Source organism: Podospora pseudoanserina, chromosome 1 (genome assembly GCF_035222485.1).
Source record: "Podospora pseudoanserina strain CBS 124.78 chromosome 1, whole genome shotgun sequence".
Taxonomy (NCBI): domain Eukaryota; kingdom Fungi; phylum Ascomycota; class Sordariomycetes; order Sordariales; family Podosporaceae; genus Podospora; species Podospora pseudoanserina.
Window position 1 is genome coordinate 3205531 of NC_085920.1, and position 27955 is coordinate 3233485.

At 53.4% G+C, this 27955-nt stretch overlaps 11 protein-coding genes across 11 annotated transcripts; 5 read left to right on the top strand and 6 right to left on the bottom strand.

Moving 5' to 3' along the window:
- Positions 1 to 3825: 3825 nt before the first annotated feature.
- SCH9 (Serine/threonine-protein kinase) lies at positions 3826 to 6586 on the top strand (the record flags this gene model as incomplete). Its single annotated transcript, XM_062942175.1, has 3 exons — positions 3826 to 3984; positions 4594 to 5075; positions 5128 to 6586. 3 exons carry the CDS (start codon positions 3826 to 3828, stop codon positions 6584 to 6586), a joined length of 2100 nt encoding a protein of 699 aa, XP_062805100.1.
- Positions 6587 to 7789: 1203 nt separating this feature from the next.
- ATP14 (ATP synthase F0 subcomplex subunit H atp14) lies at positions 7790 to 9154 on the bottom strand. Its single transcript, XM_062942176.1, has 3 exons — positions 8948 to 9154; positions 8749 to 8845; positions 7790 to 8375 (listed from the first exon to the last, which is right to left on the bottom strand). Exons 1-3 carry the CDS (start codon positions 8963 to 8965, stop codon positions 8101 to 8103), a joined length of 390 nt encoding a protein of 129 aa, XP_062805101.1. The 5' UTR covers positions 8966 to 9154; the 3' UTR covers positions 7790 to 8100.
- An 80-nt stretch (positions 9155 to 9234) lies between these two features.
- On the bottom strand, positions 9235 to 12103 carry QC764_109090 (uncharacterized protein). The gene is made up of 4 exons (XM_062942177.1): positions 10972 to 12103; positions 10626 to 10915; positions 10020 to 10562; positions 9235 to 9959 (listed from the first exon to the last, which is right to left on the bottom strand). Exons 1-4 carry the CDS (start codon positions 11015 to 11017, stop codon positions 9567 to 9569), a joined length of 1272 nt encoding a protein of 423 aa, XP_062805102.1. The 5' UTR covers positions 11018 to 12103; the 3' UTR covers positions 9235 to 9566.
- Positions 12104 to 13622: 1519 nt separating this feature from the next.
- QC764_109100 (uncharacterized protein) lies at positions 13623 to 15248 on the bottom strand (the record flags this gene model as incomplete). The annotated part of the gene is made up of 1 exon (XM_062942178.1): positions 13623 to 15248. One exon carries the CDS (start codon positions 15246 to 15248, stop codon positions 13623 to 13625), a length of 1626 nt encoding a protein of 541 aa, XP_062805103.1.
- Positions 15249 to 15412: 164 nt separating this feature from the next.
- Positions 15413 to 15550, bottom strand: QC764_109110 (uncharacterized protein; the record flags this gene model as incomplete). Its single annotated transcript, XM_062942179.1, has 1 exon — positions 15413 to 15550. The coding sequence occupies one exon, from the start codon at positions 15548 to 15550 to the stop codon at positions 15413 to 15415; it is 138 nt and encodes a 45-aa protein (XP_062805104.1).
- A 380-nt stretch (positions 15551 to 15930) lies between these two features.
- On the top strand, positions 15931 to 18272 carry QC764_109120 (uncharacterized protein; the record flags this gene model as incomplete). Its single annotated transcript, XM_062942180.1, has 3 exons — positions 15931 to 16577; positions 16671 to 16707; positions 16768 to 18272. Exons 1-3 carry the CDS (start codon positions 16413 to 16415, stop codon positions 18270 to 18272), a joined length of 1707 nt encoding a protein of 568 aa, XP_062805105.1. The 5' UTR covers positions 15931 to 16412.
- Positions 18273 to 18877: 605 nt separating this feature from the next.
- Positions 18878 to 21005, top strand: QC764_109130 (uncharacterized protein; the record flags this gene model as incomplete). Its single annotated transcript, XM_062942181.1, has 2 exons — positions 18878 to 19384; positions 19455 to 21005. 2 exons carry the CDS (start codon positions 18878 to 18880, stop codon positions 20457 to 20459), a joined length of 1512 nt encoding a protein of 503 aa, XP_062805106.1. The 3' UTR covers positions 20460 to 21005.
- DUS4 (tRNA dihydrouridine synthase) lies at positions 20919 to 22610 on the bottom strand. Its single transcript, XM_062942182.1, has 4 exons — positions 22314 to 22610; positions 22133 to 22196; positions 21634 to 22064; positions 20919 to 21571 (listed from the first exon to the last, which is right to left on the bottom strand). The coding sequence occupies exons 1-4, from the start codon at positions 22343 to 22345 to the stop codon at positions 20992 to 20994; spliced, it is 1107 nt and encodes a 368-aa protein (XP_062805107.1). The 5' UTR covers positions 22346 to 22610; the 3' UTR covers positions 20919 to 20991.
- A 98-nt stretch (positions 22611 to 22708) lies between these two features.
- QC764_109160 (uncharacterized protein) lies at positions 22709 to 25080 on the top strand (the record flags this gene model as incomplete). The annotated part of the gene is made up of 3 exons (XM_062942183.1): positions 22709 to 23912; positions 23963 to 24807; positions 24877 to 25080. Exons 1-3 carry the CDS (start codon positions 22838 to 22840, stop codon positions 25078 to 25080), a joined length of 2124 nt encoding a protein of 707 aa, XP_062805108.1. The 5' UTR covers positions 22709 to 22837.
- A 352-nt stretch (positions 25081 to 25432) lies between these two features.
- Positions 25433 to 26776, bottom strand: QC764_109170 (uncharacterized protein; the record flags this gene model as incomplete). Its single annotated transcript, XM_062942184.1, has 3 exons — positions 26165 to 26776; positions 26062 to 26103; positions 25433 to 25992 (listed from the first exon to the last, which is right to left on the bottom strand). Exons 1-3 carry the CDS (start codon positions 26565 to 26567, stop codon positions 25433 to 25435), a joined length of 1005 nt encoding a protein of 334 aa, XP_062805109.1. The 5' UTR covers positions 26568 to 26776.
- On the top strand, positions 26718 to 27726 carry QC764_109175 (uncharacterized protein; the record flags this gene model as incomplete). Its single annotated transcript, XM_062942185.1, has 2 exons — positions 26718 to 27319; positions 27382 to 27726. The coding sequence occupies exons 1-2, from the start codon at positions 27314 to 27316 to the stop codon at positions 27724 to 27726; spliced, it is 351 nt and encodes a 116-aa protein (XP_062805110.1). The 5' UTR covers positions 26718 to 27313.
- Between the last annotated feature and the right edge of the window lie 229 nt (positions 27727 to 27955).

Below are 27955 nucleotides of genomic sequence, written 5' to 3' on the forward strand. Positions count from 1 at the left end.
TACGGGGTAGAGACTGGAGCGTAAGCGGTGAGTTCTAGTTGGTCTCCTCTCTGAGCATTCTGATATCAAGGTGGAACGTGCCACAAAGTAGTTGTCACTTCTGCAGGTGTATAGATTCTGTATCGAGGGCAGAAGGTAGGCCGAGAAGATGCCAGCATACATACAGTTCCGCCATGTCATTGGTACAGCTACATATGCAGCTGGCCGCAGAGGTTCTGTCTTGGCCAGGTGGAAGATTACGATGTCGTTCTGGAGACGAGAAGAAGATTCGCCGCCGCCGCCCTCTTGCTTCTTCTGCCAACAGCGCCATTCGATGTCGGGCAGTAAACCTGATCTTTGGAGGCCAAGCGGCATCCTCCTCGGCCTTGTATTGATGTCAAGAAACTCCGGTAGTGATATCTGTACGACCCTTGATAAGGAGGGGGATGAACGGTTGCTAGCTTCGGCAGATTGTCTTTTCTCGGGAGTATACAAGGCGGCTGTGGGAAGTTGTGTCTTTTCTCGCGCGTTGTGCTAGAGAACACGAAAGGTTATTTGGAAGGTGGCGTTGAGTGCCCCAGCTTTTATAAGACTGACTCCCAACGTCTCGAAGGTACGGCCGGGCTGAGGCGATTTCGATCAGAGCTGACGGGCACACGAATCGGGTCTTATTGACACATGCGTAACAGTATGAGAAGGTCCAACACTGTGTTGTTGAAATGGCCTGCATGTCCTCGGCGAGACCTATGGGCGGAAGGAGAAGGAAGCATCCGTCTGACGGCACGTTGTTTGTATCTACTTGGCGATAAGGGGCACAGTCCTCGGTTTCAACAAGTCCAGGCTAACCAACGGCTCGCAATATTGATGATGACAAGATGTGTGACGGCAAGGTTTGGATGGCTCTTATGCAATGATTAACGAGACTCGATCCGCCATTTAGGCTAGGGCGGTGCCGGAAACAACCTGTAGACCAGAACCGAGAGAGACCTCGCTCGACTTACACCACCCAAATAGGAAGTCTTGGCATTTGATTTGGGTATTGGAGCACCCGGGCAAAAGAAACCAAAGCAAGCGTAACAAAGCCAAAAAGCAGAATTCAGTTCCTTCCCTAGGTACCTGCAGCCACGTTAAAACCCGGCCGCTTTCAAGGGCCGGGTAAGGCCTGACCCAGCATTGCGGGTAGATGGTCGTGACCGTCGCAAACAAAAAATAGCTGCTTGGGCCCAGAGCACTGAACTCAATGGTTGGAGGCAAATGTCATTTCTCTTTCTGACCACTCTTTTCCACTCAACTTTGTAACTGTCACTCTCGGCAGTAGACTGAATGGAACTGCCATCGCCGCCATCAATACCAGCCATCCTCCAGCCATGTGCCTGTTGTATCCGGTGACCTGGCAGCGCTGAGACACTGGACGGAGACAGAACGCTTTATATACGACAGACAGCCAGAGCAACAAGCCGCATCGCCCGCATCTCAGAACCAGAGGCAACAGGCCCTTTATCTCTTGACGTAATATTCAAAGCCAAAGGCCGTAACCCGTCGGAAAGCGCTCTGCCAACACGACCACCCAAAAATCCATTCCCACGACAGCCACCTGCACTCTCTCACTGCCGAGCTTTGAATAATTGCCCCTCTCTGACACCTCACCTGCCTGCGGCGGCGCTGTCGTCGAAGCTCCCCAGCTGCTCCCCAGCTGCTCCCAAAGCAACTCGCAACCCAGCTGGAGGAGCTCGTAGCCAACCATTGCCCCACTATTCGCAGCCTAGGCTTTGCACGGTGGAAGCCGCCATTCAACGCATTCACTTTTTAACTTCTTGAAGAATTGCTCCGGTGTGCGAATCTTCCGCTTTTCCAACTCTGGATTCACCACTGCCCAACCCCAGACCTCCCAACCTTGCCGCAGGACCCCGCGGCCACTTGGGCGCTTCCAACACCACACAGCTCAGCAGACACTTCTCTCAGTATACCGCCTCATTCTTGTCTTCATTCTTCCTCACCCACCTCATCACCTCACCACCTCACCACCTCACCACGCCCGCCCATCACCGACAACACCGACAACAGCCGCATCCATACCCGCAAGATCCCCCACGGCCACCTGCGCCGACAACCCGGTCCGAGTCGGTCTCCTCTGTCTCTCCCCGATCGACTTCTGCTGAGCAGACCAACGTGAGGCAAACAATGTCGGGCCCCGCAGGCGAAACTGCTGCCGCACCCTCCACCGGCGGCTCGGGAGGGGGTTTTGATCTGCTCCGGAGGGCAACTCAAGCCATGATGTCAAAGTAAGTATCTTCTGCTCGCACCCCGTCTGTTGTTGTTGCATCTTCCCTGTCCCGTCGCTTCGACCTTCACTTTATCCCCATATTGCCCACATCTTCTATTCGGCCTTCCAGAAGGCCGGCATTGCTTTTAGCCACGACGACGCTCAGAGCCCCAACAACATCCAAGAAGTCGCACCGCATCGACATTGCAATCCATCCAAGCCCGGAGCACACCGTCTCATCAACCGACAAACCCCTCTGGTGGCTGGGTCTCAAGCGGCAGCGAGGTGGCGATGGAGACAGAGGGGCCTGACAGCTGTCGTCCTGTCGGCGCTTTGCTTGGGACCACCCCCTTGCCCAGACATGGATAGACAGTCTCTTTCCTACCCCGCCACGGCTGCTCATACGTACACTACGAAACGTTGCAGACTCCGCATATCTCCATCCTCTTCGCTGGCCGTCCGCCCTACGGGAAAGTTGAGTCAGTCCGGCTAGTGCCGTCATCGCAAGTGCAAAAGTTGGGCGAGTTGCGGATTACGGTATCTGTCATCACACAATGCGGCGCTCCTACTCCCGCTCCCGCTCCCCTTGCAAGTGAGGGGCGTCCCTCTATGATTGCACCACCTCACTCGGTTCCGCCTACCGGATATTTCTTGACCTGGCAAGGGCCATGTACCCATCGGTGTCGTATCTGCCGTCCTCACCAACCTGATGTGCACATGCAAAAAGCGCATTGTCGTACCGGGATTGCGCCGGCGGCGACGGGGGTCGAAGACATTCGCGTGGGCTGAGGGGGGGGGGAGGGGGTGCGTGCATATCAAGCCGAGAACGGCCTGACTCGCTGAGTGAGCGAACCTGGAAGCTGCTGGCTGCTGGCAGGCTGCCCTGGATTGTTCAGTCGGCACACCCCCCTTAGCGGCCCCCTCACCCCTCCGTTCAACCCGATCTTGGGGCTTGGAATTGGGCCATGGGCACTGCAAAATGCTCGATATTCCCCCACTCACAGGCCTTTGCACCCACGACAACCACATGGCAAGCATCAAGGGTGCTTCCATATCCAGTCTGCCTGATGAAGGCTTCGGCAGCGCAACAGGCAAGAAAATCCTCGGCCAGAAGGGGTTCTGTTCGCTCTCGGCCTCCCGGGTTTTGCAGATTCCTGCAATTCCTGCACAGCACTGCCAGCCCGACGGCCTGCCCCTACCTGCCCCATAGCCGTCCTGCCCTGCTTTCTACTGGGTGAGGCCATTTCTGGGGCGATCGTTAAAAGCCAGCAGGCCGCTGCCCCTTCCCCTCCCCTCCCCGTCCCCCGGCTACAGCTTTCTCGTCATAGATGTAGTATATCCCACCCCTCTCCCCTCCCGAGAACCACTTCGTCGGCTCAACTGTTCTTGTTGTTGGAATCTACCCCAACCCAATTCGCCCAAAATTCACCATGAGCTAGCACCCTTTCCCCACGGCTGTCATCGTCTCCTGTCAATTTGTGCCCCGCCTTATTACCCCCCCTTTTTCTCCTCGGTCAACGAACAACCCCTGCCTTGGTTTGCCTGCTTTCTCCGTGCTTCGGAAAAAATAACTCATCGTCAACATGGAAAGTATTAACCAGCGCAGCAGGTCTGTCGCGGCAGCGGAAGAGGACGGTGCGGCGGATCAGATTGGTTACGAATCGCCGCGCTCTGGCATTGCGACTCCGCAGCCAGACCTTCAAGATCGACGGCTGCCGGGCATCATGAGCTACTTCAACCAGGTTCGTGCAAGCTCTTTTCCGCGACTGTTTTCTGGTTCTTTCAGGACGAGTGGACAAGCCGCGACTACTCAGAAGGCCTCCGACCACCATATCGACGAGGCACGGGAACCCGATACACCGCCAGAGGTCCCACTCTCGCCCGCTGGGCCAGAGCCAGAGCCAGAGCCAGAACCATGCACCGATGCGTCAGATGAGGGTCCTCCTCTTCTGGCTCACGAGATTCTGGGACCTCCATCTGAGTCGTTGCCCCAGGAAGGCAGCCGGTTGCATCCCTACCCGACCCCTCCAGTCTCGCAGCCTTCGTCGTTGCGCAACTATGCTGGAGACCGGGGTAGCGTAAAGTCCCGAAGCGGGACGCCTCCTCTGTTTCGCCGTCCCAGCGTCTCTGACGCCGGCAAGGGCAAAGCAAGGAGGATGTCGATGCTGGCGCCCCTGACAACGACCACGGTGAACGGCTCCGTCGTGACGGCTCCTCACCTTTCCAACCCGGCTGGCCGTGCCTCTACTGTCCCTAACTCTCCAAGTCGTCCCACATCTCACGACAGAATTTCTTACGAGTCCGCCTCTGTGTTGCATCTCAAGAAGCTAACAAGTGTGTCGGGAAAAAAGAGCGGTGCCAACACCCCAACTCGTGCACTCTCATCTACCCAACATTCGCGCTCCAGCGATGGGCATGACAGTAACTCTAGGCACAACGGCGAGAGCATTGATCGGACTGCGACCAACACACCAACACCTCAGGGCGCCCGAGTACCAGCCCCAAGAGGAAAATTGGCCGTCAAGATTTCCGAAGCCAGAGGGCTAAAGCGATGTCAAAACCCTTATGTCGTTGTTGTTTTCCAGCGAAGCGAGCTCATCTCGGCCGGCCCTCGACCTTCGGAGATGGACGACGATGCCGCCATTGCCGCTGTGGCCATGGGCGGAGTGCCGATTCAGCGCACGGGGAGCGATTCTGGCAGGCCAATGGCGATTCCAATGCGAAGCAGACAGAGCAGCAACACCAGTCTTTCTGATTTCAACACTTTCCGCAACCGCACCTCTGGGTCGCGGCGGTCCTTGACCAACCCAAAGTGGGACGCGGAAGCCATCTTGTAGGTGACAACTATGTCGCGGGCTAATGTGACGATGCTGACAGCAGAACAGCGATGTTATTGACTCGGACATGCTTGTGGACATTTCGGTTTACGGGCAAGGACAAAATGGGGAGGAGTTCTTGGGTCATGTCGATTTCGAGGCCAAGTCGTCTGAGAGGGAGGGACCGGTCCGTGGTTGGTTCCCACTGAAAGGACATGCCGACACAATGGCCGAAAATGCGCCGACGGGCGAGATTTTCGTCGAGGCGTTTTACCAGCGAGCGGAGCCGAAGCATTATGGACCCGAAGACTTTCAGATTCTGCGACTTATCGGCAAGGGCACGTTCGGTCAGGTATATCAGGTTCGCAAGAAGGACACCAAGCGCATTTACGCCATGAAGGTCTTGTCGAAGAAGGTGATTGTACAGAAGAAGGAGGTAGCACATACTGTTGGCGAGCGCAACATTCTGGTACGGACAGCGATGGCCGATTCCCCATTTATTGTGGGCCTGAAGTTCTCCTTCCAGACTCCTTCTGATCTCTACCTGGTCACGGATTACATGTCGGGTGGAGAGCTCTTTTGGCATTTGCAAAAGGATGGCAAGTTTGAGGAGAAGCGCGCCAAGTTCTACATTGCGGAGCTGATTCTCGCGATCCAACATCTCCATAAGAACGACATTGTTTATCGCGATTTGAAGCCCGAGAACATTTTGCTGGATGCGAACGGCCACATTGCGCTCTGCGATTTCGGTCTTTCCAAGGCCAACCTCACCAAGAACGACACCACCAACACATTCTGCGGCACAACGGAATATCTCGCCCCAGAAGTGCTCTTGGACGAGACGGGTTACACCAAGATGGTTGACTTCTGGTCTTTGGGCGTCCTGGTTTTCGAAATGTGTTGCGGGTGGAGCCCATTCTACGCCGAGGAGACGCAACAAATGTACAAGAACATTGCTTTTGGCAAGGTTCGATTCCCTCGGGATACTTTGTCGTTGGAAGGCCGGAATTTTGTCAAGGGGCTGCTGAACCGCAACCCGAAGCATCGTCTCGGCGCGACTGACGATGCCGAAGAGCTGAAGAGACACGCGTTCTTTGCCGACATTGACTGGGATGCTCTTTCTAAGAAGTTGATCACCCCTCCATTTAAGCCGCAACTCAAGAACGACACCGATGTCTCCTACTTCGACCCCGAGTTCACCAACGCTCTCAACACTAACGGGTCACTCAACGAGCGGGCGGCCGCCCTGGCCAAGGGATACGCGACATCGACTCCCCTCTCACCATCAGTACAGGCCAATTTCCAGGGATTCACGTTTGTGGATGAGAGCGCGCTTGACGACCACATGGGGAACAGGTACAGCAAGTACGAGGACGAGGACATGGATGATGATCACGACCGGAGGAGGGATGATGACTGGGACGACATGCGCGATGTCGATCCCCGGAATTCAAATCGCATGAGTGGAATCGTCAGGACCAACACTCACGATGAGCAGATGTTTGGTGCATCAAACTTCGACATGTAGTCTTTTGCATGGCTCTCTGTCTCTCTTTCTACCTATGACAATCCTCCGTTTCTTCTCTCTCGATTAATCTTGTTACTTTTCAGCTTTTTTTAAACCTTCTTTGACTACATTTGTGGGCTGGGGGGAGAGAAAATGGCACATAACTCACTCGAGCAAAAAGAAAAGAAAAACCTTTTTTTTTACAGACACTTGTTTGATGACCCCAACGAGGCTCTTATTACGCACTACTTACTTATAACCATAGCATTGTGCATTTCAAGGTCGGTTTCTAATGGGGGTGGGTGCATGGGCTCGGTCGGTGGTGTGTGTTTTGGTTGGTTGGTTGGTTGGTTCGGGGAGGTGTTGAGGTGTTTGATGTTTTTTTCTTTTCTTTTTTTTTTTTTTTGATGATGAAATGGGGAGCAGCAGCACACTATAAGAACAATAATAAGAACCAACTGGCAAGGTGTTCTTGGGTGTGTGGGTGTGAGCGAGCGAGTGAGTGAGTGAGTGAGTGTGTGTGCGTGTGTGTATGTGTGGAAGTTGGTTGGGGGGGAGGGGAGTAGGTAAATTAATAATCTTTAATGGACAGCGAGAGGTTGTTCAACGTTTATGAAGAGTGCTTTGCTCAATGAAAATACTCTATGGTGATGTTTGTGAATGTGTATTTTGTGGGGTGTTGTTGTTGTTGTTGTTGTTGCTGCTGCTGTCGTTGAGAAACAGAATCGGTGATGGCAAGGTGTGTTATGGTCACAGAATGAAAGGTTGAAAGATAATCATGGTTTTAATGAGGATGAAAGTTGAAGACAAGCCTGGAATACTGATCCTCGTATTAAGGATTGGTCTGTTTATATGCTGTGGTGAAAAGAAGAAGTAGCCACGTAGAGCTGAATGGCGACGCCTTCGCTTCATAACGTGGATGATATTTGAGAATTTTTATCACCCATGGCGATCGATCCGTTCCCCCTCTCACCATGACCTTGATGGGAGTTTTTACGTCACATAGGTAGGTCGGTGATTACCCCAGACAGCCTCATGGGCTGCCCAGAGAAATTGTTTTCTCTTGGAGTTGGTATCCGCCTTAAAAGGGGGTAGCCGCCCCCCCTCCACCTCCGGGTCCGGGGGAGATCAAAGAAGCTGAGCTAGGAGCTTTGACATTGTCCCTTCAGCTCTGGCAGAGCTTGTAGTAGGTGGTTGGTTCATCCTCGCAGTCAAGAATCACCGTTTTAAACCAGCAGGGAGATTGTTCAATACCGCTGCGAGCGAGCCATCATAAAAAAACCAGAAAGGAGAAAAAAATCAATGTACACATTGACTACGGCCCATCTGTCCGGAATCAATCATCCTCCCCCACCCACCATCAACGCAAACACACACCTCCATTTTTTTGCCATCTTGGAAGTCCAGCGTGACCTGACCGCCAAGTTCCAATAATGTATAATTCCCCATCTACCTCCTTCCATTCGTCCGAAAGTTCCCTCCGGTCCAAGGTGAAAGCGGATGTTTATTCAGCGCTGTCGAGGATAAAAGGAAATCTAGTGGTGAGCACCATCATCCTCCTCCTCCTCAACAAGCCAGTCCTCCACAACAGCCGTGGTCTGAGCACCGCTGGCATCAACCTCGGAGCCCTCAACCTCGACAGCCATGCTCTCGTACTCCTTGAGGCTGGAGGCGAGGTCGGCCTCCTCGGGTGACTTGGGCGTCTTGGGGAGGTTGAAGGTGGCGACCTGGCCGACGGCGTCCGAGTCCTTGACGGGGGTGGGCTTGTAGGCCTTGAGCTCCTTGAGGTAGAGCTCCTGGACGAAGTCGGCTGTAAAACAGAGATAATCTGTCAGTATTATTATTCCTCAACGTGAAAATCATGACCAGTATTATGATATCGGGGTTCGGTCGTCATCAGGGGGTATCGTTGGTTGAAGTGGGTGGTTGGTGGTGGTGTTATATCATGTCGAGCTTCCCTCCCTGTCCTCCACTATAGCTCCCCTCAAGCTTCCATCCACGTCATTCCCATTCTCCCCAATATCTCTCCTCTTTTCATATCCTTTTCCCACCCCCCCCCTTTTTCCTCCCTATCCACCCTATCTCCTTCCAGTTCGTCATCTCGGTGTCGGTATTCATCGTGGTTCCGTATCGCCCCTCGATCCCCCTCCCCTCCGCCCCTTAGTCAACAGAAATCCACATACCTCTCCTCGCAACAGTAGGAGCAATAAAAGTCCTAGCCTGCACAGCAACAGCAGTCCGGCCAGCAGCAAGTCTGGACACAGCCGAGACGGCCTTGGTCTGACAAAACGAGTCAATTTCCAGGTTCACACCAACAGCAACACCAACAACCTTGTATTTAAATCAATTGAAACAATTGAAAGATGCATGGGTAGTACATACCGAAGCTCGGGAGAACATTTTGAAAGGGTTGTGGTTGTTGTTGTGTTTTCGGGGGAGGAAAAAGAAGAAAACAACAAGGCCTAAACGCTCGAGGTGTCGTCGGAGGAGTCGCGGGGATGTGGAAAGGGTGTTGGTCGGCTGCTGCGGTGGTGGAGGTTCCTTGGCTGAGAGGTTTTCAAAAAAAGCCCCCGGCTCAACGTCGTGCAGAGGGAGGTGCTCCCCCACCCAAAAGTTGCCGGGAATCATCGGTAGGCCGCGTCACGTGATGGCCCCAGCTATCACCACTTGTCATTTATTCACTTCATCCGAACTCATTCATTCAAGAAATTCAGGAACGCCGTGGACGATACTCGAGCCTTTATCATTCATCGATGCCTCGAATGAATTAATCACTGCATCATAGCTCAGCCTCAACTCTCACACCGACTGGCACAAAGACAACAATCTAAGTCAAAACTCGGTACCAATTCAACAACTCACGCCCAACTCGAGCCAAAAAATAAAAATAAAAAAATAAAAACCTAGATAAAAACCCCGCGCATATGCCAACCCCAGATGTATCTATGAGCACCCGATGTCATACATCTAATCCCAATACCCCCCATCTCAAACCCACCCTCTAAGCATACCTCCCACCATGCCGCCTCGACTCTTGGTACGGCCTCCTCATGTTGCCAGGGACTCGATCTTCCTTATAGCTCCTCCCCTGTGCCTTCTGAGCCCCAATAACCGTAAACGCCTTGGCAAGAATATAACATAGGAATATAACACCGGAAACCACGCCGTAGGCGATCACGAGCTCTTGCCGCTCTCCGACAAGCCGGAGGCCCAACCCACCGTTGATGATGCCCAGCAGCATCAGGATCCGGCCGAGCCAGATGTGTACGTAACTGACGGCACCGCGGCTCTGCGTCTGAACATACTGACGATGATGAATGTAGCCGAGCGCAGGCTGTACCCCAAAGAAGGCAACAACCACGGTACCGAGAATCGTGTGCGTCTGTGTGAAGAGCTGCAATGGCTGTCAGTCAAATTCTGGCAGGGGTCTCATGAAGAAGAAAAAGACACTCACCATATTCCGGTCTTTGGCGCTCTGAACACCGAGACCGAAAGCCGCCCACATCAGAGCAAAAGTGATCACCTGCCACGCTCCATGGACATACCATCTCCCAAGAAGCGGCATAAGAAGGGAGCCCAAAGGATAAAGCACTGCCATAACCAAAGCCCCGATAACACCGTGAGCTGCGAGAATCGCGGCGGCATTGGGGTTTCCTCTAGCCAGCGTTATCCCATTGCCCCCTGCGGGTGAACCGGAACTGGAACCGGAACCATCGCCACCACCAGTGTCGCGGGAGGTAAGGAAAGGATTACTATCGGAGCTGATGGTTGCCGTAGTCAAATCGATATTGAACCCGGTATGGTCGCTACCTCCGTGCTGAGAGATGGTGGCGCCCTTATTTGTCGTCGCCAACGAAGATCCCGATCTCCAGGCTGCGATCCAAGGCACGCTGGTCCCCTGAAGAGACATGTCACCCCCATTCCAGGACTCGCAGTTCGCACACGCAACATTCGCCGTCATGATTCCACCAGCAACACCGCTTCCAGCGAGTAACGTCTGCAGGTGATGTCAGAAAGGATCAAACTCCTACAAAACGATCTGGGAGAAGCAAAATCATACCAGTTGCGCCGCTGTGCTGCTCTGGTCCCACTGGGGCTGACTGTGGGCAGTTCCCAGGCGTGGCGAAATCGTCACGTTGCCGTTGCCGTCCTGGTACATGACAAAGATGCTGGCGCCAGCCATCTGCGAGCCGGTGCCCAGAGCCACCCATGAGTACGACGTTGGCGCCTTCAACTGGAAGTAGATGTTGCCCGAATTTGAGCTTGCCGAGGAGGTGGGAACGGCGATGCTGTAGCAGATGTTGTCGGTGGCACAAATGCTCTGAGGGTCGGCTTGTACCAGGCTGGCACCTATGATGGTTGTCAGTATCATGCAATGTGGGCTTGGTGCTGTGAAAGAGACATACCCAGCAACGCCGAGGCCACCAACGACTTGCCCCCAACTCTCTTCATTGTGTCAAATAATGCGTACCGGGAGGGAAAATACACCACCAAGAAGAACAAGCAACAACGTCAAAAGAAACCAACACACAAGGGACCAATAATTCCAAAAAAACAAAAAAAAAAATCAAAAAAAAAACTGGCGAACCAAAATAAGTTGCCCGAGGAAAAGTACACAAAAGGTGTTGGTTGGTTGTATTCGGTATCAAGCCAAGAAAGAGACTGAAAAAACCGTTCTCAAGACCAGTTCCTATCCGTTAGATATATGAAGAACGGTTTTGGTGTTTTAGTTTAGGTCGGGGACAATCCCACACTCGCACCAGTGACGGTTTCTGCAACGACGGGCTGGCAGCTTAACGAACTGGTGTAACGCGCGGGCTGGCAGGCGGCGGCGGCAAACTCTTTAGTGCTTCTTTCTTGACTTATTTTTGTAGAAGAAGGCGCGGTTGCTAGGGGGGAAAGATACACACATAACAAAGCGCTTGCTGGGTTGTGTTTTGAAGAAGGGGCCGTTTAAACTTAGTAAACGACTCTCTCACAAACAAACCCCCAAAATGTGTTGCTGATGCAGGAACGAGAACGGCAAGGGGGCGGGGGGGGGGGGAGATGACGATAGGGCTGGAATAAGGTCAGGAAAATATTCCGGCCGGAAAGAAGAAGAAGAAAAAGAAGAACGACAGGCCGCCTGAAGTTATAGGGGAGGTTTCAGCTCTATGATGGGCAGGGACGGTTTTCATAGTATTCCTATTTTGTAACTCCTTGATGCAAGCCCCTCCTTCCTCCCACGAACCCGGGGCGATGCATGCGGTTGCTGATGGGATGGATGGATGGAATGAAAGCCCCCTCTCCCCGTCCATCCTTCACCTCGGCGCTTGCCATGCTCCTCCTCTTGGTTGTCAGTCAGATCAGACCTCCTCAATATGCAAAGCGGCGCGGCAGTACCTACCCAGTCCGGTCTTTTCTCAGCCGCTCCCATTTGCCTAACCAATCCACGCCAGTCCATTTCTCAGACACCAAGTGCGATCCTTGTGTGATAGGAGACATACGTATGTCTCAAGAAAAAAGAAACGGGCTGACGGACATGCAACGCTCGGCCAACCGTCCACGTTTGCCCATCCCTTCTCCCCCCAGACACCAACACCGACATCCGTCATCCTCGGACCCGAAGAACAACAACACCTACCTTCTTGCTTTCTTCCTCCCTCACGGCACATGGCACGCACCATCACCGTGAAACGAACAGCGAGAGGGAAGGGTAATGACGTCCCTCGCCCAAAAAAAGGGCAACGAACAGCTAACCCCCAGATGCGGTGGTGGTGAGATCCTCCCCCGGCCCGCTCCAGGAACGACTTACAATACCTAACACCAACCAACCGACCAAACTCAGTCTAGCGCCTGCCCTGCTGGGCTAGGCGAATAATAAACTGCCGAGCTTTTGGGCTGCGCTTGGTTCTTCAACTAAACTTCAGACGAGCGTTAGTGTGCCAAATGCACTGCGGTGTAACAGCACTTTGTCGATCAAGATTGTGTCTGTGGTATGTATTTATTCAGGGCCAACATTGCGAACGTTGGGATGAGGGAAGACGGGATGACGACAGGCTGGTTGTTGAACGGTGCACGACAGTCAGAGGGGCAGTGATCCCCGGTCACGGCCAGCCTAGTTAGGTCTGACATGGTGAGGACCAAGTAGATAGTCGCATTTGTCCCAGCCTGGGCCTTTCTCGAAAGGTAAAGGACAAGACTGTAGATCCTACTAGTTCCCGCTCTGGGTGGCTGGCTTGCCCCTCCCCCACCACCTCGTTTCTATTCCTTCACCAACCTGTTCGTCTCAGATTACGCAAAGTAACCCCCCTCCCCAGGGGTTCGGGATCCCCTTGGCCAGCAAATAGTTCGGTATAAAAGGGGGCAGATATACGCTTTCTCTGCCGTTCCGTCCCATCCCATCCCATCCGCACTTGTACAAGCCTCTTCTTACACCCTTTGCCAAGTGTGAGAATTACGCGTCATCAAACTTGCTCATGTACAGCAGGCACATCACATAACGCTTTCCAATCCAGTCCAGGAAGAGTGATGGTCGATCCCTTGTTAGGAGTTGTGATTAGGATATCATGAGTAAACAAAAGTGAGGCCGCCGATGACGACTGACATCGAGATACGGCAGTTCGGTCACCAAAAACAAGCATAGCAAGACAGTTTTGGACAGGACAAACCCAAACAGAAAAAGAAAAAAAGGAAAAAGAGCAAACTTCCCATTGACAAACCCCACCTCACTCTTCTCTCTATCTCTCTCTCTCACTCTTTCTCTCTATAGTAGAAATACTGTAACCTCCAGTCGGTCTAGCTTGCTCTCTGCTTGGTTGGCCATGCTCTAACTTCTTTCTCTGTAAAAGATAGAAGAATGATGTGTCCACAATTGCACCTCGCTCGCTTGCTTCTGTTTTTTTTTTTTTTTTTCACAACCAAAAACGCCTCGCCCAACTGCCCGAATTAGAAATCAAATGAAAAAAAAAAGTTCTTCCGTCTCTTGTCCCGCCAAAGGTCTCTTCATTTTGTTTCACCCAATTCAAAAACGTCTCTCTCCCTAGTCTCCCCCTTCCCATACACACACCTCATCCTTCTAAACCCTCTGCATCCCCCCAAACCCATGACTCTCCAACAAGCTGCTCGAAGCCACAAAACTAAAACCCCCAAAAGGATCATCCCTATCAACAACCTCCCTCCTGCCCACTCCCGGCACACTCCCCATCTCCCTTCCGCCCCAACTCCCCGCCTGATCAAACCTCGACACAACCGGACTCAAGCTCAACTCGGTAAACTCGGCCGAGAAATTCTCCGCCAGCTCCGGGTCAGAAATATACGGCTGAATCGGCGGCTCCACCTCCCTCGCCTGCAGCGCCTTCCAGTTGATCTTGCGGAAGAACCTGTGCTTCTTGATCGTCTCCAGATCCTTCGGCATGTTGCTCCCCAGGCGCTTGGCGGGATCCTTGCGCAGCAATCTGGTAAGGAGATCCTTCGCGTCCGGACCCAAAAAGTAAGGCAGCACCAACTTCTGCTTGATGATGTTGTCCTGAATCTTCTTGTTGTTTGGTCCGCGAAAGGGGGGGTTCCCAGTCATGAGATCGAAACCAAGCGCGCCCAAAGACCACCAGTCAACCGCCTTGCCGTACTTCTTACCTTGAATCACCTCGGGAGCCATGTACTCGACCGTTCCCAGGATCGAGTTGCACGTGTCCGAGTCAACTGCCACTTTGGAAAGGCCAAAGTCGGTCAGCAAAAGGTGGCCCTGAGAGTCGAGGAGGCAGTTCTCCGGCTTGAGATCGCGGTAAACCACGCCCAGGTTCTGGTGGAGATGAGACAAGGCGAGAACCATCTCGGCCATGTAAAAGGCGGCAGTCTCTTCGCTGAACATCCTTTCCGTACTGAGATGAGTGAACAGCTCGCCACCCTGGCCGTACTCGAGGATGAGGTACAGTTTCTCCTGGTCCTGGAAGGCGTAGTACAGCTTGACAACAAAAGGGTGACGGTTGACGCTCTCGAGGATCTGGCGCTCCGTCTTGGTTTGCTCCACCAGCTTCTTGTGCACGACGAGAGAGGCCTTTTTGAACTGCTTCTGCGCGAAAAGGCGGCCTGTGGCCTTCTCCTTGACGAGCAAGACGGTTCCGTAGGTTCCCTTCCCGAGACACTTGAGAGGTTCAAAGTCGTCCGCCGTCATCTTAGGACGGGGAGGCACAGCCTCGCTAGCAGCGTTGGGGACATCGCTGACAAAGTCGTGCTCGAGGTTGATCTCGTAACTGGTAGATCCCACCGAAGCCGTCTCATCGCTACTGCTGGTGCGGCTCTTCAAAGTGCTTCCACGGGAAAGGGGGCGGCTGTCACGGCGGCCGCTGCTAATCGTAGTCTCGCTGGAGAACGGCGAGGAGGCCTGGTGCTCGCTGCTGCGGGTCAAGGAGCTGGCACGGGAAGAAGCGGCGGTCGTATCGTTGCTGTTGAGGCTGAAGTTCTCGATTTGCATACGCAACTTTCCTATGCCGCTTATGCCAGGGGAGGTAACGGGCTTCAGCATAGGGCTGCAGTTAGCACTGACGACGTCGTCCAACAGGTGGGTCGCCTTCTGGGCCCGCCTGCTAGGGGTCTTTGGGGCCGCGGGGCAGCCGCAATGATCAGAGTCCTCATCGCCAGAGGCCCCGGGGGTGTTGTTGAACCCGCGCACCGTCTTGAGCGCGGGCGTCGCCTTTGCAATCATGGTCGTCGTGGTCGCCGTGGCGTGTGTTGTCGTCTAATATGTCAATTGTCAATGTCTCGTCAATGTATCGAAATCAGATGACCTGGTTTTCCCCCAAGGTCCTGAGCCGATAACGTGCGAACCCGAGTCTCATAAAATCCGGAGGTCGCAAAAAGGTAAACCGTTCAAGGCTTTCCACGACGCCGTCCAGCGTCAGCGCGCACTTCAGTGTCTCGGCTCGGTCCCTTGTGGCTTGGAGTCGCACGCATCTGGTACTTGAAGAAAGAAGAAGAATTGTCTTGCGCGGTCGTTTGGATATGCATTGATGGTCGGGTCGGTCGTTCGGGGAAGTCGTGGTGGTGAGAGCCTGGAGAAGGTCGCTGTTCGCGTGGGAAAATGCGAGAGAAGGAGGGAACCTTGATTTTTGAACATTTCAAGAAAACGTGTGGTTCACGGTCCAGTCCTGCGGCCGGGCGGTCTCACATGCGGCGCTGTCTGGCACCGCCTAGTGGTGCCATGCCCGCTGCAACTACCTACAAGCGCCCAGATCCCCCACTAAAAAGTCCCAACCAGCGGGAGCCTGAGAAAAAAAAATTCGTGTCAGCACCCACCGGAGAGCCCGCTCATTGGGTCCGGGCCGTCATTTCAGTCCCGGATCGCCCTGTTTTTCTGCGTCTTGAAGGGTCGGTGCTGCCGCCAGATTCCTTGGTCATCTGGGGTACCTGTTCATGCCCAGCTTCCCCGACCTCGAATACGGCCATGTAATCCACGGAAGCAAAGCAGGCTCTCCGTTCCGATGCAAACCGGTACGTAATGGAACTGAGGGATGTCATGCCAAATCAGCATGTTATGCCCGTGGCTGATTTAGTGTCTTTCATGCCTGAATCGCACGCCAGCACGTTTCATTGTCTGCCCTAACAAGAAGGAGAACAAGCCAGACGGGTGTCAGGCACCGGTACCCGTAGCACAAAGGCTTCCAAGACCTCCCATGAGGCGGTTCAACAACAAAGCCATGCAAGCCACAGGAGAGGATATCGTGTTGATGCCTCCACCTCTCGGAGAAAGGTGCCGAGTAGCAATGTGAAAGGATGATGGGGAAAACCTTAATTTTAAAAGTGAAAAACAAGGCTAAAAGCAGATGTCGCTTTAGGCCAGGGTTAGGGTTTAAAACCCCCTGCATAAACGATGGCAGGTTGCCTGCCGGAGCTCAGACGCTCAAACTTGGGGGTGCAAGCCGCATTTCTCAAGTATCATGACCAGGAACCAGCCAAAAATACAAACAAATCAATACCCACCGCAGTCATGATGCACCCATCACGTAGGGCGTATGTTGAGGAGGCTGACACTGAGGTAAGGTCTATCATCCACACCCCTATCTGTCATGAATCGCAGCCGCTCAACATTACAGCCCGAACTCGAACTGACCCGCATCGTCGTTTGCAGGACCGAGGAAGTGGAGGTATTGACATAGATGCCATTCGTGAGTAGCCCCCGATAACACCCCAAACACTTTGTCTCCCATGTACTGACTTTGTCCCAGCAATCGACCGCGACTATGACATCCCCGGGGCCGGCGCAGGCATTGCGCCCGAGAGAGCATCAGCCATCATCTCACAATTCGAGCGCAAGCGATTCGCCGCCACTATCGCGGTCCCAACCGACGATGGACGTGTCCGCGCCAAACTTCGAGAGTTAGGCGAGCCTATCACGCTGTTCGGCGAAGGACCGGTCGATCGACGCGACAGGTTACGAGAGCTTCTTACCGAGCAGGCGCAGCAGGCGACAGGCCAGGAGAGCGCAGATGTGGAGATGCAGGATGCTGGCAACGACGAGGAAGCGGAAGAGCAAGAGGAAGAGTTTTACTCTCGGGGAACACAGGAGCTTCTCGATGCCCGAATAGAAATCGCCAAGTTTACGATCCCCCGAGCGAAACGGCGCGTCGAGTTTCAGAAGAAGGAGGCTACGATTCCTCTCCGTACCCATGTCAAGTTCAGGAAGGAGATCAAGGAGCGGCTTCAGACGTTTGAATTGCAAGCCAGTCAGACTGCGGGAGATCGTCATGTGAGCATGACGAGGTTTTCACCAGATGGACAGATGATTGCGACTGGAAATTGGGGCGGTCAAGTCAAGCTTATCGATATACCGACTTTGGAGCATCGCAAGACGCTGCGAGGACATACCAACAAGATCAGCGGTTTGGCCTGGAGGCCTGGTGCTACCCTTCCCGAGGCCAACATCTCGGAGGACACGGTCAACCTTGCTTCGGGTGGTGCAGAGGGCCAGGTTCATCTTTGGTCGCTAAATCAAGATACACCGCTGTCGACGCTCTCTGGGCACTCGCAAAGAGTATGCCGTGTCGAGTTTCACCCTTCTGGAAAATACCTCGCATCTGCGTCTGAGGACACGTCGTGGAGACTATGGGATGTCGAAACAACAACCGAACTGCTTCTTCAAGAGGGACACTCGCGGGGAGTGTATGCCGTAAGCTTCAACACCGACGGGTCCTTGCTGGCCAGTGCAGGTTTGGACAGTATTGGAAGAATCTGGGATTTGCGGTCGGGACGGACAGTCATGATTCTCGACGGGCATCTGGATGGCCACATCAAGCCGATCTACGGGCTGGACTGGAGTCCGGACGGGCACCGGGTCCTCACGGCCTCGGCAGATGGATGGATCAAATGCTGGGACGTGAGAAAAGTGCAGAGGACAGGCGGAATTGGTGCGCACACAAGCGCGGTATCAGATGTCAGATGGTTCAAGGGGATGGATGAGCCCGTTGACGGGAAGCCACCAGGCGAGGACGACAAGGGAAACCAGTTGCCAAAGAAGTCTGGGACGTTTTTGGTGTCGTCTGGGTTTGACCACAAGGTCAACATTTTCTCGGCTGATGACTGGGCTCTTGCTCAGTCGCTGAGCGGCCATACTGGCCCAGTAGCGAGTGTCGATGTAAGCCGGGACGGCAAGTGGATCGTCAGCGGTGGACATGATCGGACTGTCAAGTTATGGGGTCGTAATGATGCAACCGGTCTGTATGGTGACTTTTAGGGATCACTTCCTTGCAAGTCAGAGAGGGGAGGAACCGGGCCGGAAATAATGGGGATGTTAAATGTATAGTAGCTAGCTGTGAATTGATACCCGAATACAAAGACTGGTCTGGTCCCATTTTCATCCTCTGAAGAAGTACTTTGGTACCTACCCAGATGCGGCGGCGAGATGTGCGAGCTGCGCTGGCGTCACAGGTTGCTGGGACCGACGCACGGGCCACATTTTAAGTGGTTTGCCAAAAAAGGCCGATAAAGGCTTGGGGGATCTTGAATCTTGGGGTGATTGTTTGCTTTCAGCTTTTCCAACCTTCAAGCTTAACAGCCTACAACTCTTCATCGCGTCGCTCGACTTTTCTAGCAGTGATCCAGCTCGCCTTGATCGATTCCGACGACGACAACGACGACAACGACAACGACAACGACAACGACAGCTCAATGAACGAGATCGAGTCCCACACATGAGCAAGGGGGAGAGAGAGATCGATTCGATTCTCCACCGAAGGAAGCAAGTCGCCGCCGCCGCTCGAGCCAGGGAGTAGTTGCTTTTGTCTCTTGATCTTTTCGAGACGACACACACGACACGACACGAAACTAAGAGGCAAGGAAATGTCTTCTTCCAACAACTTTGACCGATACCGACCACCAAGAGAAGCACCCGCTCACCCGCCAAAACCGCCGTTTATCGCAGAGTACAACAACACTTCGCAGTCGTCATCGCCTGCTACTACTGGGAGAAGGCGCGAGGGAGGAGGAGGAGTGCCGCCTGCTGTACCGTCGCCCCCGGTTTATTCCTCCAGGACATCGCCGCCGCCGCCGCCGCGACCGCTGCGGAGCGCCCCCTCGCCTGCCATGTCTAGCCCGCAGAGGTCGCAGCAGCAGAGGAGGGAGCAGTGGCTGTTCACGCTGGACGAGGTGAAGAGTACGCCAAGCATCATGGACGGGCTGCCGATTGGGGAGGAGAGGTTGAGGAGGGCAAAGGGGGTGAATTTTATTTACCAGGCGGGCATGTTGCTGGAGCTGCCGCAGATTACGATTTGGGTGGCGGCGGTGTTTTTTCATCGGTTTTATATGCGGTATAGCATGGTCGAGCAGAATGGGGGCATACATCACTATGTAAGGAGGGTTTCTATATTCCTGGGAGAGTTGGATGAAACCGAACTAACCACGAGGAAAAATGATTTAGAATATCGCCGCCACATCGTTGTTTTTGGCGAATAAGACGGAGGAAAACTGCCGCAAGACGAAGGACTTGATCATTGCTGTCGCCAAGGTGGCTCAGAAGAACACCAAGCTGATTATTGATGAACAATCGAAGGAATACTGGCGGTGGCGGGATTCGATCCTTGCGTTTGAGGAGATCATGCTCGAGACGCTTACCTTCGATCTCATGATTAATAACCCCTACGGCGAGATTTTTGACCTGCTGGCTGAGCTGGATTTGATCAAAAACCACAAGCTGCGGGATGGGGTCTGGGCTTTTTGCAACGACGCGTGTCTGACGGTGCTGCCGTTGGTGTTGAGCACGAGGGAGGTGGCCATCTCGGCGATTTTCTTCTCGGCGACGGTGAACAAGGTGCAGATTGGGGATGTGAGGGGCCAGAGCTGGTGGGTGTACTTGGGGGGGACGGAGGAGATGGCGGCGTTGGGGGTGAATTTGATGTGTGAGTTTTATAGGGAGAACCCGCTGCGGAAGCAGGAGAAGCGTCCTCCCAGTCCGGAGTTTAGGCTGGAGAGCACGAGGAGGAGGGGGGATGTGGCTTTTGGGCTTGGGGGGATGATGGAGGTTGATAGTCCGGGGACTGGGACGCCGACGCCGGTGGGGACAGATAGGGCTGGGACGCAGAGTCCGGGGCGGGGGAGGGTCAATGGGAACGGGGTTGTCAAGGAGGAGGAGGGGGGGGTGAAGAGGGAGGGGTCGTCGTCGGCCGAGGAGAGGAGGGCGGCGGCTGTTAGGGCGAGTGTGGAGAATGGAGATTCGGATGCGGCGTTGAAGGCTGCGGCGAATGAGTTGGGGGTTCATGAGAATGGGGATGGTGGTGGTGGGGGGTTGGTGTCCCCTGGGCCGATGCTGGCGGCGATCAAGAGGAAGAGTGCCGAGTTGGAGGATGCGGTGGATGCTGCGGAGAGGGAGGCGAAGAAGATTAAGTTGCAGGATGATGAGGATGAGGGGGAGATTAAGGGGTCTTGATTGAGGAAGATAATGGGGGTGCGAGAGATTGGACTGGTAGCACTTCCCTCTTCAGCGGTTGACTCTTTTATTGACGTTATCATTATTTTTATTTGTTGTTTTGGAGTTTTTTTGTTGTTGTTTCCGGCGCCAAGGATTAGCGAACGGGATATTTAGGGGGTGGTTTAACCAGGAAAGGAGGGTTTTCATATCGAGGGGTTCAGATTCTGGTGTATCATATTTTTTTTTTTATATATTCTGATATCCCTCTTTTTTTTTTGCTTTTTTTTTCTCTCCGTTTCATCTCTTACCTTTCCTTCTATTTCAATGCTAATAGGCGATGTGGAATGGGGGATTGTAGTTAGGCAGAATCTCTATGGTTTGAGAGATGATATATGTGTTGTCCGTTGTGTGTATCGGTCTGTGTGTGTGTGGTGAGTGATATTTGGATGGTGGCGGCAGGAGTAAGTATCATTATTATGACAAAAGTTTCAATAAATAGTGTTTAAACCTTTGTACCCGTTTCAAAAAAAAATTTATGTTGAATATATATTCACATCCTCCCTATCCCACCGGGCTTCTTCTCCTCGAGAAAGTCAATCAACTCAACCATGTCCCCGACCTTCATCAACTCTGCCCTCTCCTGCTTGTTCAGCAAGGCGACCTTGTCTTTTTGGCTTGGGCCCATGCCTGGGGAGCACATCTCGTTGATGTGGTGCAGGACGAGCTTGAAGGGCATGGGCGCTTTGATTGTTTTGTTGAGGAAGTATTCGACTGCCTCCCAGGGGCAGGAGTTTCTGCCGGAGAAGAGGGTTGGGTTTGCGAGGAGGGCGCGGGCGGACATTAGGCCGGAGAGGTGGGGGATGTTATGCTCTGGTGGGGAAGAAGAGGAGGAAAGGGTGTTGTGGAAGGGGGAGGTGAATGGGAGGGAGTCGAGGGTGAAGACGTCGCCTGAGAGGAGGATGGGGACTTGAGTTCCGAAGGTGGAGGTTAGGATGGAGAGGGACTCGACGTTGATGGGGGTGGAGGAGGGGGTTTGGCGGGTTCGGGGGTGGATGGTGAGGAAGTCGATTGGTCGGGTGGTGGTTAGGGAGCAGGGGGCGAGGAGGGTGGTTATGAAGTCGATGGTTTTTCTAAACGGGGGGTTAGGATGGGGTGGAAAAGGGGAAGGGGGGATTGGGGGGGGGAGACGTACCGGAGATCTTTGTGGACTCGTATCTTGATGCTGACGCTCCTGCCTTTGGGGCTGTTAATATCCTTTTCTAACCCTGAGACATCCCAGCCGTCTTGGTGGAGTTGGGATCGAGTTTCGAGGACCATGTCGCGGACTAGTTCTCGCTTTTCCATGAGGGCGGCGCCAAGGGTGGAGGAGCAGGCCCATGATTGGGGACAGCCGCAGTTGAGGTCTACCCCTGAGGCGAATGGGACGACGAGGGAGGAGGCTCGGGCGAGTTCTTGGGGGACGTTGGCGCCGAATTGGACGATGGTTGGTGGTTGGGGGCCGGCGGTGGAGATGGTGAAGTCGCTGTCGCGGGCGAATTTGTTGCGGTTGAATTCTTTGGCGAGGACCATGGGGGTCCAGCAGAGGTCGGTGCCGTAGTGGTGGACTGTTTGGCGGAAGGCGAGCTGGTAAAGGGGTTAGAATAGGGGTCGTTATGGGATAGTGAGAGGAGGCTTGCCTTGCTGTACCGCACCATGGGGGCGGAGGTGTGTAATAGACGTTTCTCATTTTTGGCAACCTCGAAGAGTTTGAGGGGACTGGTTTATGTGAAGATGGTGGTGTAAGTGAGTGTATCTACCAGATGTGGATGGCTTACAAGCTATGAGAGAGGACAGGGGTGTAAGCGAGTAAGTGAGTGATGAGGGCCAGCTTACTGTATGAACTCTTGGTTCAGTGGGTTCGCCATTTCGAATAATTCAATTTGATTTAGTTTCAATAAGATCTCTAATGCTACGAGTTCATCTGATGGTGAGTGAGTCTTTCGCGAGCCTTGGTTTACCCCACCCCAGACTTACACAGTTGAAGCTCACCTAGGTGAGTCAAGGTCTACAAACTGGTAAGATGGTAGGATAATGGGCGCTATGCTAAGGTAGTAAGTGCACTGTTCTCCCATAACAGGTGTGCTCATTGACCCAGCTCACGGGAAACTCTGAATCTGTTCGTGAAAAAAGTTGCAGGAGTTCAGTTGACAAACTCCAGATTTTCCCCGCGAATGTGGGGGATCAGAGACTGACAGCGGGCATTTTGAGTGCTCTGATTGGCCGAAAGCATTTTTTGCCCCTCGGTGACGAGGTTCACCCCGCCATATCAAGCATCAGGATTCAGTAATCGAGGACTTTACAAGGGCACGGTGACATCAAATTCGAGTCATTCAACCGAAGTATAAGGTTTAGCTAGTATGGATCCGGCTCCCCGTCCCAACGCCCTCAAGTCGATGGGCCATAGGCTGTCACTGACCAAACTAAGAAGAGCGTTGAGTGGCAGGAAAAAGAAGCTTCAGGAGATCCAGGAACCCGACGAACCCTACCAGACAACACCAACAACAACCAAACCAGAGGAGGGGCAAGAAGAAGAAGAAGAAGAAGAAGAAGAAGAAGAAGAAGAAGAAGACGACGATATGAACGAAGGAAACACTGTCATCGGCCTGCTGGGTGGAGGGCAGTTGGGCCGCATGCTTTGTGAGGCCGCGAACCCCCTGGGAATCGACATTGCCATTTTGGATGAGCACAATGCGCCGGCCAAGCAGGCGCACAACACCAACCGCCACGTTGTTGGCTCTTTCAAGGACCCCGGGCGCATCAAAGAGCTCGCTGCCCGCTCTGACTATCTCTCAGTTGAGATTGAGCACGTCGACACCGAGGTGCTCGAGGACATTGAGAAGAATGGCGTCCCCGTTGAGATCAACGGTGAGATTGTTACTCACAGACCACCAATTCACCCATCATGGAGAACTCTCCGTCTCATTCAGGACAAGTATCTCCAAAAGGAGCACTTCAAGTCCAGCGGCAAGACGATCCCTATTGCTGAGCAAATAGCCATCGAGTCTGGCGATGCCGCCCTTGACTCGCTCAAAAAGGCTGGCAAGCAGTTTGGTTTCCCATTCATGCTCAAGGCTCGCAAGGGGAGTTATGATGGAAGAGGAAACTTCAAGGTCGACAGCGAGGATGATTTTGCGGAAGCGATCAAGGCTCTGGGAACACTGCCTCTTTATGCCGAGAAGTGGGCTCCCTTCGTCAAGGAGCTCGCTGTTATGGTCATCAGGACAGAGGACAGCGACGGCAAGCTCAAGAACTGTGTCGCCTACCCGGCGGTTGAGACCATTCACGAGGACAGCATTTGCACCAAGGTGTTCATGCCCCCGAGAGACGTCTCTGAGGATATCTGTGACAAGGCGAGGAAACTTGCTACCGAGGTTATCAGTACATTGTGGGGGAGGGGTGTCTTTGCCGTAGAGATGTTCCTCCTCGAGGATGGTAAGCCATTGCACCATCAGTCTTGACGCAGCAAGCTAATACGATTTCAGCTTCTCTCATGATCAACGAGGTTGCTCCTCGCCCTCACAACTCTGGCCACTACACTATCGAGGCAGTCCCTTACATGTCCCAGTACAAGGCTCAGCTCCACGCTGTTCTTGATCTCCCGGTTCCGGACAAACTCATCCCCAGGGTCCAGTCCTCCATCATGCTGAACATTCTCGGTGGAGCCAAGCCAGACTCTCACCACCACCTCTCCGGTCTGGCGCGGAGCACATACGACGACGACATGGACGTCTATCTCCACCTATACAACAAGGAGTCCAAGCCTAGTCGTAAGATCGGTCACATCACCCTCACCGGATTCTGCTCAGTCCAAGAGCTCGAGGCCAAGGCGAAGCCCTTTATCGATCTCGTCGACCAAATCAGACTTGACCGCCTCGAGGCCACCTCGGAAACTCTCCGTCCTACCCAGGAGACCAACGGCTCGGCCAAGCCTGCGGAAAAAGCCTCCGTAGAACCTGCTACCGATAACCACGTTGAGGCCCAAGAGCTGTCTGCTGTGGCAGCCTCCAGTGACAAGCCCCTGGTCCTGGTAACAATGGGCTCCGACTCTGACCTCCCCGTCCTCAAAGCTGGCTTGGACATCCTGAAGGAGTTCAACGTCCCCTATGCTCTGGATATCACCTCGGCCCACCGCACACCAAAGTACATGATGAAGGTGGCCGACGAGGCGGCTGGCAAGGGCATCAAGGTGATTATCGCTGCTGCCGGTGGAGCGGCTCATTTGCCGGGTATGATCTCTTCTGAGACGCCGCTGCCGGTGATTGGTGTGCCGGTCAAGGCTACGCACTTGGATGGGATTGATAGTTTGTTGAGTATTGTGCAGATGCCAGTATGTACCCTACCTTTTGAGTGATGATGATGATGATGATGGTGGTGGTGGTGGCTGACAAAGAAACAGAGAGGCGTCCCTACTGCTACGGTGGGTATCAACAACTCGACTAATGCTGCGCTGTTGGCGATCAGGATCTTGGGGGCGTTTGTGCCAGAGTATCAGCAGGCTATGAAGAAATATCAGGTTGATATGGAGGAGGCGGTGATTGTGAAGGGGACTAAGTTGAGGGAGGGGGGGGATGCGGCTTATCTGGCGGGGATGAAGAAATAGATGCAACGGTTGTAGGTTGAAATGTGTGCGAGTTATATCGGAATGGGGGAAAGGGGGGTACATAAAATGGTGATAGGTCCGGAGTAACCTGTAGGATGGCGAGTAGCTTTGCTTTTTCGTTTGTTCGTCCTTATCTCTCAATGTCACATTTGGCAATTTTTGGCCAAGTAGCCCACCCGGCTGCTGATGATACAAATGTTTTTGCTATATCTGGTCAACTGGTTCCATCGATGAGCGTCATTCTTCATTCCAGTCACAACCCCCCCACCCGGCCAGCTTCTCCTGTCAAAACATATTCACGCATACACAAATTCCTTCTGTCATACAACAACCCTGCCCCCTTTCTCCCCTTTTACTGCCCAGTCTTCTTCCCGCCACCACCCACTCCCTTCTCCCCAGCCCTACTCCCAATCCCCTCGGCGATATCCTTCCAAACCCACCCCGCCCTGCAATTCTTCTCATTCCCCTCCTGGATGTTGAACCTCCCCACCGCCCTCCACCTCCACCACTTCCTCTTCTCGTTGACCGCCGTCGTATCCCGCGTGAAATTCACCATGCCGAAGCGCTCCCTTGTCGGCTTGAGATCAGACAGCATCATGGATGAGTGGCGGGGCGTCCCCGTCAGGCTGAGGGTGGTGATATCGACCTGGGTGTTTGGCGGGGCTGTTTTGGCAAACCGCTGGAGAATGGGGGTCGACCAGCGGGCGTAGGGGGGCAGGCGGAGGTGGATGAAGGTCACGAAGGGGGTGGTGAAGTAGCCAACGTAGAGGAGAGGGATGAGGCCGCAGGCGAGGGAGGCGAGGGGGTACTGGGGGGGGGCGCCGGATTTGATGTAGTGGGGGGTTAGGACTAGGCCGAAGCCGGCGAAGAGGAGGAGGGTTGCGAAGCGGAGGGTGCCGAGGAAGGTTGTTTCTTTGATAGGGGGGTTAGCTTAAATGGGGATACGATATAAGGTGGGGGAGGCGGGAGGGGGGGGCTTACTGCCTGTGCCGGCGTGGTAGATCATTAGGCGTTCGGGGTATTCTGGTTGGGGGTGTTAGCTTTGGTGTGTGTCAGTTGAAAAATGATGAGGGAGATGACATACCGGTCTTTTCCTTTTTTCCGTGGCCTTGTTGCTGCTGTTGCTGTTGCTGTTGCTGCCCACCCTTGGCTTTTTCTGCTGCGGCGAGTAGGGCTTGCTCTTCGAGTGCTACGTTTTTGGTGGAGGTTTGAGAGTTGGGTCTGGATGCATAGGTTGCTCTTAGGATAAGTGAGGATTGATGACTCCCTAGCCTGAGGATTTCTGGTCTGGTTGTTGCTGTTGTGGTTGTTGTTGTGGTTGTTGATGTGAGTGATGAGAGAGCTCGGGCGGTGGTAATAATATGAGGGTATGTTGACAGCTTGACACCTCCCCGCACCCCGTTGCTGAGCAGTGCTCGAGATAAGCCTCCAGTTAGTCTCAATTGAATTGTCATGGTTTTAGAATTGGCCTGTGAAAGCAGAATCATGAGTGAACCTCTCAGAGGTAAGATGGGTAAGAATTTCCAGATTGGATGTTTGAACAATTGATGAGTGGGTGAAACCAATCAAATTGCTGTTTGGGAGCTGTAGTGGAAAGTGGCCCAAGCTCCTTGGACGACACATCAACGCGGCGACCACCAAGATATTTCAGAGATGTGAAAGGAAATCTCACGTCTGACGTCTGCCAATATTCAGGAGACGGCGCCGCCTTTTTCGCTTCATTGAAGAAAGAGAGTCGATGCGGGCCGAGTTATGAGACAACTGCTGATCAGCACGATGTCTCACCCCCTTAACTGCTCACGGGACCTACAAGGTTCGAGATCTTTCATCTTCCCACAAAGCTCTCGCTCCTCACCGTGATCGCCACTGGCACATTCCTCCAAGTTCTGACTCGGATTCAACAACAATGAGCAAGTGTCAAGATATCATCCTCTATGCCGAGAATCTCATGGCGGCCGGAGGTTCTGAAAATATTTCCAGCGGCCCCTGAAGTGTTCAGGAGAAATGCCCTGAAAGCAAAGAGCGTAAAGGAACCTACCTTGTGTTTCCACAACAATCTTTTGCGATCTAGATGCCATAAAGACCCATTCAATCCCATCCCGAGATGAGAAGTTGAAGTTAGGTATAGAGGTAGGCAGATAGTTACAACATCTTGATCTCATCAAGCCTCAACTTAACTTCTAACACCTGTCCACGATACTAACAACTCAGTCCTCATTGAGACTTTATCAAGATGTTTGTATGTCCTTCTACCACCGCTCCGCTCTTCGCTTATTTTTCCTGACCCAAGAAACTCGGCAGTTCTACCTCCTTGCCTTTGTGACGACCGCCTTTTTGGTACTGGAAATCGTCAAATCAGGCAACTCGTCACCACAATCCAAGCCGGATCACCAGAGCGAATTCACGACTACCTTTACTTGGAAACTCGAATGCTCGCCTTTTTCGGTTCCTGGGCGTGCTCGGAACGCCGCCCTGTGGTGTACATCGCAGCGCTTTTATTGTGATGTGGATGGAGAAACGAGATACAAGTACGCTCGGGGTCAGGAATTTGATGAACGGTGCGTCAGCATGTGTCAATGCAGAAGGAATGTTGTCCCCGGAGTCGACCCCCTGTTTGACACAGAGAGGCCGGTGCGCCGTATCTAGAAAGACTAAACTTGGGGGGGAAGGGGTAGTTGTGGTTATTGTTGGAGACAATAATGGTTTGGATTGGCCGATATGATCATGATAATGGATTTGATCTCCATCCAATTGTAGTCTTTGACTTGCACTCCCGCTTGATCAAGTGACGGTTGAGGTGGGTTCTTTCTTCTGAGGCGTACCAGTAGTAATTCAAAATGGATATCATCAGCATCGCCGATATCTGCACTTCCCC